The sequence below is a fragment of the Salvia miltiorrhiza genome, chromosome 2 (assembly GCF_028751815.1).
Source record: "Salvia miltiorrhiza cultivar Shanhuang (shh) chromosome 2, IMPLAD_Smil_shh, whole genome shotgun sequence".
NCBI lineage: Eukaryota > Viridiplantae > Streptophyta > Magnoliopsida > Lamiales > Lamiaceae > Salvia > Salvia miltiorrhiza.
The window spans coordinates 42,090,791-42,102,282 of NC_080388.1; the positions used below are offsets into that span (position 1 = coordinate 42,090,791).

General features: G+C 34.6%; 1 protein-coding gene across 1 annotated transcript; it reads left to right on the forward strand.

The window, feature by feature from the left end:
• The first annotated feature begins 10,502 nt into the window (after positions 1-10,502).
• On the forward strand, positions 10,503-11,170 carry LOC131013520 (uncharacterized). Its single transcript, XM_057941628.1, has 2 exons — positions 10,503-10,964; positions 11,031-11,170. The coding sequence occupies exons 1-2, from the start codon at positions 10,518-10,520 to the stop codon at positions 11,049-11,051; spliced, it is 468 nt and encodes a 155-aa protein (XP_057797611.1). The 5' UTR covers positions 10,503-10,517; the 3' UTR covers positions 11,052-11,170.
• Positions 11,171-11,492: the final 322 nt, after the last annotated feature.

The following is an 11,492-nucleotide window of genomic DNA, read 5'->3' on the forward strand; positions in this document are numbered from 1 at the left end:
GGGTGTGTGTCTTAGTTGTTGTGTAATGAAGACTTCTGTTGGGTCCATGAGGGTTACGGAACTGGTGTATGGGAGGGATACACTAGAAGGCTAATTTTGACTTTTAAAACTTTTAAAGCTTCTTTTGAAATACTCACTTCTGTAAACTGAAGTAATGTTGACTGATACTGGAGTAAGACGACACAAAATTTCAGTCAAGGAGTTTCAAGTTTGTGAGTGAGCACTAGACTGAATTTGATGATGGTTCAGTTCAAGAAATAGATCAATGAACAAATTGATCCAATTTATGCTTCAGTCTAGTGTTAGTAAAATCAATGAACAAGGATTAGTCAGTTCAATTACTAACACTCGCAGCGGAAAGATGATTTTTTTTTTTACAAAATAGCATTTTTGAAGGTTGAGTTGTCAAGTTTCATATTTCTCTTTTCACTTATACCAGATTCAGTTGAAGTAAAGATTGAGCACATAAAAAGAAAAGTAACAACTGAAAGCGGTAATAAACACAGAGAATTTTACGTGGTTCAGATCAAAATCCTACATCCACGGTCAGCTGATTAGACTGACAACCACTAGGCTTATGCTTACGGGTGCACAACAAACCTTACAACTGAAACTACCGTTTCAGTGCCAACACACTGGGTTGGACTTCTCGTCTTTTTTCTCAATCTCGCAAATTAGCTAAGACTTCACTCGTCTTGCTTGCAGGGGCTGAGAACTCTTCGAGTTTAGACAACCGTCTAAAACTCTATCTCACAAACACTTTTTTCGTTCGGTTGAAAAAGGAGTTTGTACTACCAACTAAATTACAGAGAACAGGCTCTCTATAACTGACATCTAGGCTTAGGATTTACAAAGGGATGCCTAGAGATTCTAAGAGAATATATGTAATCAGATAACTGATTTTTAGCTTGGTGTATTCTCTTCTTCGATTCAAACTATGGATAAACATGAGTAGGCTAACTTGCGGATTTGGCAGAGGTTCAGCGAGGTGTGCTTGTATCGATAAAGAGTGAACTTGAACGTTGAGCCTATTTATAGGCAAAGTCTTGAAAAGATCCGTTGGTGGAGATTGTCTTCAGAAATTTGCCGTTGTGAGACAACTTTGAATTTGGGCTCAAGTATTCAATCTTCTGATCTCCTTGAATTTGAAAGAAGTAAAGTCTTCTTTCTTAGAGATGGTGTTGCAGGCCGATGTGACACATCAAGATAAGCTTTGTGTCAGGAAGGACGATCTGCTTTTTTCGGCATTTAATGCTTCTGTCCTTTGCATTAATTTCACCATGTACGGTTGTTGACTACTTCAGTTTCTTGGGAGACAGACTGAAGCTTTCCAACTTATCAGTCCGCGAATCGCCAGCTAGTTAGAGAAAGTATTCAGCTAAAGTTCATCAGTTGAATATTTCGGCTGAGATAGTGTCCTTGATGTTATTCCAGTATTTGCATCTTTAATGCGCATCCTTCACTTGATTCGGCTGATCAGAGATCGCCTCGTTCATCAGTTAAGTGTCTGTAGTTCTTTAGTTCAGCTTCTTTAGACTTCAGTCTTCAGGCTTTAGTCAAGTGTCTTCAGACGTTGGTCTTCAGCCTTTGTCGCTTCAGTCTAAACTAGTAAGGACTGAAACACTTAAGTCCAAGAAGAGTAATAGTCTAGAGAGACTTTCTAACAGTTTTGGTATCATCAAAACCAGGAGGTTGGATATATCTTTTTGTGTCCCAACAACTTCTAATGTAAGAATTGAAATGTTTATATTATTTGTGGTTGTTTGACATATTGTTACCTGTTTCCAACTTAAATATAGTTCGAATTTGTTTGACAGTAAGTTCAAAATATATGTATTTGGGAATTGTATTTTATGTGGAATCATGTGATTTGAGATTGTAACTTCAATAAATGGTGGGAAAAAAAAGTCTCCGAGATTGGTAGAAATTCTTTAGAAGGCATTGATGAACGCGTCGGTGTCGAAAAAACGCCAGTGAAAGTGGATCTGGCTCAGCTGGTGGAGGGCTTCTCGACACTCTGTCTACTTTCCAAAAAGGCTCCCAAAAAAAGTCCCCGACGTTTGTCTTGGAGTTGACGCCATCTTATTTTTATTTATTTTTTTAAAATTTAATGTGCAGAAAGTCTGCTCTTTGTTGGTGGTGGTTGTGATAGGTATTTCGAATGGAACTAAGATGTACAAAAGACTGTATGATATTATTTTTTGAAATCGAGTTGCATATTATTTGTGTAGGAGTCCAAGGTATGATTTTGTTGTTATGAGCCCTAATTCCGTGTTACCCCCAATTTGTTTTTGCTCATTTTATGTGTCTTTATTTTCTTCACCACTGATGCGGTGCGCTTTGTATAGTTCGAATTTGTTTGACAGTAAGCTCGAAATATATGTATTGGGGAATTGTATTTTATGTGGAATCATGTGATTTGAGGTTATAACTTCAATTTAATGACAGGATTCCTCTGTTTTTGATTTTGAATATTGCCACAAAAATGGATTTTGATTTAAATGGTAGACACCCATATGATGTTAAATTCGATTTAATGTTGTTTTGGATTTGGACGAAAGCGATAATGATGACAGAGCACATTCGCCTGAATATCGTAACGATGAAATGGATGACGAATGTGTTAATGCTCCCTCTAGTCCAGATGTAAAGAGTAGTGATGAAATGTTGTTTTGGGTTTGGCCTCCTTCCCCTACCCCAGCAACAAAGAAACCTCCCACCCACCAACGCCCAACCCCTACCCTAGAGCATCTTCGGCCATTGACCACCTCCAACAACACGGGCTGCAAGTGTTAATAATATAGAGTATCAAACACCTAATTGAACTTAGATTATTTTGGTATATATCCTGTCTTTATATCTCTTACCAAATATTGTCTTAAAATTAGAAAATTTAATATAAATCACCATAATTCAATTAGAAAGACAATTTTTTTTATTATTATTAATGTTGAGGTAAAACTGTAAAAGGCATCAAAGTCCTTTTCAAGAAAGGAAAAATCTTTGTCATATTTTTTTTGGTAAAAGTGAATTAACTTTCATCAACAATATAGAGGAAAATCATATTATAGCCCTCTTTTATAAAAACATAAGTTTTATAGCCCTAGTTTATAATAGATAAGTTATATAGTCATTTTAAGTTTAAAAGGCTATAATATCCTTTAACGTTTTTATATTTTCATTTACTCGATGTGTACACAATGGTGCCATCGTGTACAGCATCGAGTACTTCGATTACTCGATAGTGTAATAGAAAATCTTCATTTTTTTTCATTACTCAATGGTGTACTCGATGGTGCCATCGAGTACAACGGCGGTGACTAGAATAGCGCAGCGGCGGCGACCCGCCAGAGGCAATTTTGATGTAGAGAGAGAATGTGTAGAGAAAAAAATGTAAAATAAAATGTTAAATGTTAAATAAAACTATAATGTATAATGTTAAATAAAAATACAAAAAAGTCAAAGGGTGTTATAGTCTTTTAAGCCTAAAATGGATATATAAATTATCTCTTATAAACTAGAGCTATAAAACTTATGTTTTTAACAAAAAGGGATATATGTGATAATTTCCACTTTCGAGGATTATATACTCTCTATCCACAATAAATATACCACATTGCTTTTGGCACAAATTTTAATAAAATATGAGTAGACTGGTAGTGTAGTAAGGATCTAATTTTAAATGTGAGTGGAGTGGTGTAGATCCTAATACTAACAATGGATGTGGCATATTTTTTGTGGACAAATTAAAAAAATTATAACATAATTTTCGTCGACGGATGTAATATATAAAAAGCATTAACATAAAGAAGGATTATTATGTACATAAAAAAAAACAATATTATTTTGGAGGCGTTTGATTTGAATGATAAGACATGATTGATAAATAATCAAACTTAATCAAGTATTTGCATAATTTCGACCAGTGATAGATAATTCGCCATGCACGTAATCATGCAATTGAATGATTATTTATAACTCTAAGATTGAGTTGATTATTTAATCATCTTTCAATCATATCAATCAATCATATATATATATATATATATATATATATATTCCTCTATTGTTTTGATAATATAATCACTTTTAAATTCAAAAGATCCTTTTATATATATATATATATATATATATCCACTAAATCAAAATGCTACTTTCGTTAAGATGGAAGGAAAATTTTTAATTGTGCGTGTATACTTTGATTGATAAATTTATCATGAGAAAATTATGGATAACAAAAGATTCCCCTTCTAAATACCTCATTTATTTTCTCTCATTTCCTATAAAAGAGAATTTCACCTTTTCTCATTCATCATTTTTACTTCAAGGATGGATAATATTACCACACCAAAAATGGAGGAATAATATTATTCCTCCTTCGAGTGAAAATAATGAATGAGAAATGATGAAATTATCTTTCGTTGGAAAATGAGGAAAAAGAAAGGAAATATTTAAAAGGAGAATTTTTTTGTTATCCCTCATTTTTTTCATGATAAATTTATCAACCGAAGAAAACACACTCTTAAATATGTCTAACTAGTTGGGGTACATTTATTTGATTGTAAAATTTTCATTGGAAAATGATGGATAAGAAAATATGAGAAAATATTATCTTTTCCTCTTTTTTATCAAATATTTACTAAAAATGAAAAGATAATATTGAAAAATATTTCACACCCTTACCTAAGGATAATATTATCCAACATTAAATAGAAAATGAGTGAAAATGGATTGTTCGAGAAAATATTTCACCATATTCAGAGAAAATTTTCAATCATAGTAAATATGTGAAAATAGTGGAAAATAAGTTTTTTTTTTTTTTTTCTTATTTTCCATCAAATTAAACATATCCTAGAGTGTCAAAAGACCGGGCCACTCTGAGTCCACTGGGCCCAAAGGTAAAATTCGGTCTGGGCCGGGTGCCCCAAAAATCTATCGAGTCTGAAAAATTGCACTCGGCCCAAAATCGGAATGCATACTAGTTGACAACTTTAGTGGCTGGAATTTGGGAAATGATTTATTTTATCTGCCACACCACTGCCACTTATTCATGAAATGCTTGCAAATACATAGGATAAAATATTAAGTAGCTTATCTACATATATGATATTGTATTGTATTTGATTTTAAACGGTGGAAAGTGGTTTTCGTCCTTATCTTAAACTTTATTAGCTGATGCAGAGGTGACTAAGAGATGCTGATGTGTTATCCAATTTTTCCAATTTATGGCAGAAGTTGAATGGTTACATGAAATATATATATGGTTGGGTTCATGTAGTATCCAAGTTTATAATAGATTCGTAGGTTCAAATCTAGACCACACATTTATTACATGTGGCGCATCAAGATGGTGACACGTGGCAAGGCATTTCAAGGCAAAATCTGGAGATGGGTAAAATTGAAATGTAATTTTTGAATTTAATAATTAAAAAAAAATTAAATTTTCTCAAAATAAATATATTTTAGATGCATAAAGTTTAATACGAAAATGGATGAAGCTTCATATAAAAATGCATAAAGTTTCATATAAAAATGCATAAGATTTCACCCCACCCCACCCCACCCCCTCACTCCCCTGAACCCCACCCCACCCCCACCCCACCCACCCCCCAATTTTTTTTTCAAAAACTGATTTTCTGATTGCTGACCCACCCCCACCCCCACCCACCCCCCAATTTTTTTTTTCAAAAACTGATCAGAAAATCAGTTTTTGAAAGAAAAAAAAAATTAGGGGGCGGGTGGGGGTGGGGGTTATCAGAAAATCAGTTTTTCAAAAAAAAATTGGGGGGGGGGGAGGGGTGGGTGGGGCAGGGGTGGGGTGGCGAAACTACCAGATTTATTAAAATGAAATGCATTTTTTGTATAATTTAATGCATTTTTATGTGAAAACTTTATGCATTTTTGTTTGATTTTATATGCATGTGAAACATGCTTATTTTTGGGGGGTGGTTGATTTATGCTTAATTTACTCTATTTTTAAGGGTTTGAATGTGCATGTTCTAAGATAATCTTCTGGAAATTGGTGCGTTTATGGTGTATTTTATGCTTTGCAGAAGATTTAGGCTTTCGAGATAGAAGAATGCAGTTTTGGAGAATTTTGGATGAATTTGGCATTTTCTAGGTGTTCTGGTCTCCAGAGCAGAGGAACCGAAGTCTCCAGAGCAGAGAAATCATCATTCCTCTGAAGTCAGAGAAATCAAAGACCTCAAGTCTCCAGTGCAGCGGAATCAATCGCCAGAGAAATCACCATTTCTCTGGAGTCAGCGAAATCAAGAAGCCAGTGTAGCGAAGTCATCACCAGAGGAGTCAATAATCAGAGCAGCCAAGTGAGAGTCAGAGCAGAGGAGAGAGAAGCCATTACAACGGAATCGAGAAACCAGAGAAATCACCATTCCTCTGGAGATAGCAGAGAAATCACCCATTCCGCTGGCGACCCATTTCTATGGCGAGGTCAGAGAAATCATCCATTCCTCTGGCGCGATAGCCGTTTCCCTGACGATAGCCATTCCTCTGGCGAGACCAGAGACATCACAAATCCTCTGGCGAGAGCTGCGAATTCGGCGAGAGTAGAGGTATTTTCCGGAGCGCGCATCCAGCTGGAGAGTTGCCTTATTTCACACGATTCTATTACCTTTAGAATTCTATTTTGCATGGCAACTTCCATAGTGATCCGAAGGAAATCTGAAATCTATAAATAGGTCCTCTTTTAACCTATTTCAAAAAACCCCGGAGCCCAGATCCCCGAACATTCATACTTTAGTTTTATAGCTTTTGAATAGTTTAGTTTTTTCCAGTTTTCAAGGCTTGGATCAAGCTTGAAGATTCAAGTCGCTACTTCAGTTTTTATTCGGTTTTTATATAATTCGTTTTTACAATTGCGTTCTTCTTAATTATGTTTATGTTTTATTTTATTATGTCTGACTAGTTTTCTTTAGCTGATTCTAGGGTTTGTAAATAGTTAATTAGATTTATGTGATTTATTTGTTAATACCTTTGTGCCTTCCAGTTTATGATTCATAATTCCTGGTGCTTAAATTCTTGTGAATTATTTGGCCAATAGTTTGCATGTTTAGCTATTCGGTTTGAGACCTAGCGGAGATAACTGTTTAGCGGATTCAGGAATGTATGATATGATTTTAACCTTGAGACCTAACGGAGATAGATAATTTACTAATCTATGATCGTTGCTACTCTAGCGAGAGTGATTGATTAATTAAGTGATCTCTCATCATAACTGGATTAAATTGGTACATAGGATTAATAGATTAATTGCATAGATTTAGTTAATGAATTTACTACCCTAGGATCAGCTGTCTTTTATATTTGATTTTTCCTACGTGATTTTAATTATTGCTATTTGTGTTTTATTTTAAGCCAACCAATCTCTACGTTCTGTTGCCTGTCTACTATTTAAGTTTGTTTAGGAGATAGCTAAAGTAGTTTCGTTGTGTCAGTCCCTGTGGATACGATACTCGGTTACTTATTATTTGCTACAATTGCCTGTGTTAGTTGCAGTATTTTGTTGCTAATAAATTAGTGATCAGTGGTAATAGGGAGGGTTGGGGGTGGGGTGGTGAAAATACCAAAACTGTAAAAATCAAATGCATTTTTCTGTTCAAAGTCATGCATTTCATGTGAAAACTTTATGCATTTTTGTGTGAAACTATATGCATCTAAAATATATCTATTTTGAGAAAATCTAATTTTTTTTTTTAAATTATGAAATCCGAAAATTACATTCCAATTTTACCCCTCTCCAGATTTTGCCTTGAAATGCCTTGCCACGTGTCACCATCTTGATGCGCCACATGTCATAAATGTGTGGTCTAGATTTGGACCTACGGATCTATTATAAGCATTGGATACTACATGATCCCATTCCTATATATATATATATATATATATATATATATATATATATATATAGGGACCACTCCTCTATATAGAGAACAAAGACCAAATCTTTGTGCGTCGATCCTGCTTAATTTAACGGTTCATATAATTTTCTGATTTGATTTTTGATGTAATTAAATATTGGTTGATTAAATCTACTGAAATCTGGGAGTTGAATAAATCCTGAAAATTTCGAAACTTCCTGTTTTGGGACCTGATCCGTCAATAAACATAATATGTGAATATTATTATGTTCATTTGTTTTCCTACGAAAATATCGACGAACATTAGTAAGTTCATTAGTATGTTCATTTATTTTTTTAACGAAAATATCGACGAACATTAGTATGTTCATTTATTTTTTACAAACATCAACGAAAATTTGTATGTTCATTTATTTTTTTTACGAACATTAGTATGTTCATTAGTAATTTCTACGAACCTATCAATGAACATAATATGTGGATGCATTATTCACGTAAGAGACTCTTCATCAAATTAATATTCCATAAATAAAAGATTTGATTGTCTATATTTATGACAATTAACAAAAATATCAAATCTTCACCAGATGAATCATCACCCATGGATATACCAAGATCGACGCACAGGGTTTGGTCTTTGTTCTTCGAATTTTTGATGGTCTCCATAAAACTCTATCCTATATATATATATATATATATATATATATATATATATATATAGAGAGAGAGAGAGAGAGAGAGAGAGAGAGAGAGAGAGAGAGAGAGAGAGAGAGAGAATGGTTCAACAGAGAATGCTAAATATTTAGAGAATAGAGAAATCGTGAAAGAAAAACGAACAGATCTATAATTTTGATGAACAAATCAATGTACCGCATGAACAACAATTTGGCCCGGGTTCAAATCCTGCTGGTGACTATTTTTTTCTCTATTTTTATTAAATACGTCAGTTCATTACTTATGTTGATCTGTTCGTAAAAGATATAGATTTGTTCATGATGAATAAAAAGATAATTCTCTGTTGAACTCAACCTTATATATATATATATATATATATATATATATATATATATATATATAGGGGGCCGCTCCAATGAGACCCCCTAATTTTAGTGAGATCTAAGGCACGATCTGGTGCGTTTATTTTATCAATCCTATGGCTGATATTGTATCTGGAGGGTGATTTTTTTTTCGCAGGGTTCGAATCCTGGAGGGAGCAGAATATTTTAAATTTTGTTATTCATCAGTATATACTGCATTGTTCATCAGTATATACGGCCCTGTTCATCAGTTTATATGTCTTATTCATTACGAATTTTTTAAATTTTATTTTTCATCAGTATATACATCTGGTTCATTAGATATACGTTTTGTTCATTAGTATTATATGTCTTATTCATTGTACTCATGTTACACGAAAAATAGGGGGTCTCACTGGAGCGCGTCCCTATATATATATATATATTAAAACACTAGTTCTCTAATGTTAAAAATTTTCCGGCAAATTTTAAACAATTTTCCCCAAAATTTTAGATACATTTAAATAAACGTGCATTTCACCAGCAATTCAGTTTTTTTTCGTAAGTACCATGTTTCTTAAATGAACTACCCACTACGCCAATTAACAAATAAACTGCAGCAACTCACCACTTAAAGTTGTAACTTGTAATGAATTACTATTAAAAAAACGTCCAATTTACAAATTATAAATACCAAATCAATTTCATTTACCATTCACTTCTCTCTCCACTTCTTTTTTCAGAAAAAATGTACGCAAATTCAGAGCAACCCACTATTCTCTCCACTTCTCGGAAATTCACGAACCCACGAGATGATTACAGTTTCTATGTACTCAAAATTATGGATGTCAATTTAGCCTAAAATTCGTGGGCTGGCTCGATTAACCCGCCATCCAAGAGGGTAAGGGTTGAATATTTTCAACCCGAAAAAAGTTACAACCCGATTAGCCCGTCATTGAATAGCCCGACACCCGATAGGGTCGGCTCGACTAACCCGATGGGCTAGCCTGAAACCCGAATACTTAATATTGAATATTTAGATATAAAAAAAATGATAAAATATTATAAAGTCTCACCATTTTATTTTTTTTGTATTTTTGAGATGCTTTGATTCTATGAATTCAAACTATTGTTGGATATTTTATTGTTTTTTCATTAGAAAAGTTGAACATTTTATTGTTACCAACTTATTTTATATGTTATGTATCTTGGTGTTTTTTTCAATATCTTATATTTGTGCATTTCATGCTTGCTATATAATTTATATCTTTGATTTCTATGTATATTTTATACATGATACATTAGATCATTAAAAATAACGAAATACAAATGATTATTTTATTTTTACGCATTTAAGCCAATGTAGTGAACCCTTGTATTTGATATGTTTTGTAATGTAACAGTAAAGCGAGAAGGTTGAGATATGAAAACAGAGAAGAGGAAGGAAAGAGTTAGAAGAAGGATGAGAGAGATAATTGAGTAATTTCTGATTGCTTCATTACTGTTCCTTCGCCAATACTTAACACCCCAACGGGTAACAAACCATAATAACATAAAATAACATACTAACTTTGAAATAAAAGATAATAGTAGCTTAAGGAACCAGCTATTACTACTCAGCCAGATGTTGACACGTGTCACCTCCTTTTTCTACACTCTTGACCGAAACATCCCCCATTTCCTGAAAATCAAAATTCACATCTTTACCTTCTTCTTCTTCTTGCTTGATAATATCAGCTACCATGGAATTCATGACAATACTCCCCCCTTTCACATATCCTTGTCCCCAAGGATCAAATTTGGGGAATTTCTTTCGGAGGAACTGGACATCCTCCCAGCTATTCAAGGACGAGTCTTGGCTGTTCCAGACCACCAATACTTGGTGAATTTCTCTACCATTCCTCTTGACGACCCTTTCCTGCAAAATTCCCGATGGCTCTACCACAAAAATTCCATCTTGGTCCGCTACAAGAAGTGCGGGAGCGGATTCAGTGCCCGGACTGAGTGCGAGCTTCAAGAGCGATACATGGAACACCAGGTGGATCTTAGCACCAGGGGGCAACTCCAAACGGTATGCCACCTTACCAATTTTTTCAATTATCTTATATGGGCCGTAATATCATGCTGCCAATTTCAGGTTCTGCCGGAGGTACACTGAATTCTGCCGGAAAGGTTGAAGCTTGAGGAAAACGAAGTCCCCTACTTGATATTCCTTCTCTGTCCTCTTCAGATCTGCATACTGCTTCATGCGGTTCTGAGCTACAGTGAGGTGGTTTTTGAGTTCACTCATGTGCTGCTTGCGTTGAGCAAGAAACTCAGTAACCTCTTCTGTCTTAGAGGGAAAGTAGCTGTTGAGAGTAAAGATCGGTGCTGCATAACCATATAGGGCTTCAAAGGGTGTTGTTTGTAGGCTAGAGTGGAAATTCGTATTGTACCAAAACTCCGCAGTAGATAGCCATAGCACCCATTTTTTGGGTTTTGGTGCACCATACACCTGAGATAGGTCTCCAAACACTGGTTTAGCCTTTCCGTCTGGCCATCAGTTTGAGGGTGGTAGGCGGAAGACATATTTAAGGTAGTACCCATAGACCTGAAAAGC

What these genes read in the sequence shown, in the direction of transcription:
- LOC131013520 (XM_057941628.1), top strand. Translation starts at nt 10,518, where the DNA reads ATGTTGACACGTGTCACCTCCTTTTTCTACACTCTTGACCGAAACATC. An exon ending in CCAGGGGGCAACTCCAAACG is followed by an intron (nt 10,965 to 11,030) that starts GTATGCCACCTT and finishes TGCCAATTTCAG; the next exon opens with GTTCTGCCGGAGGTACACTG.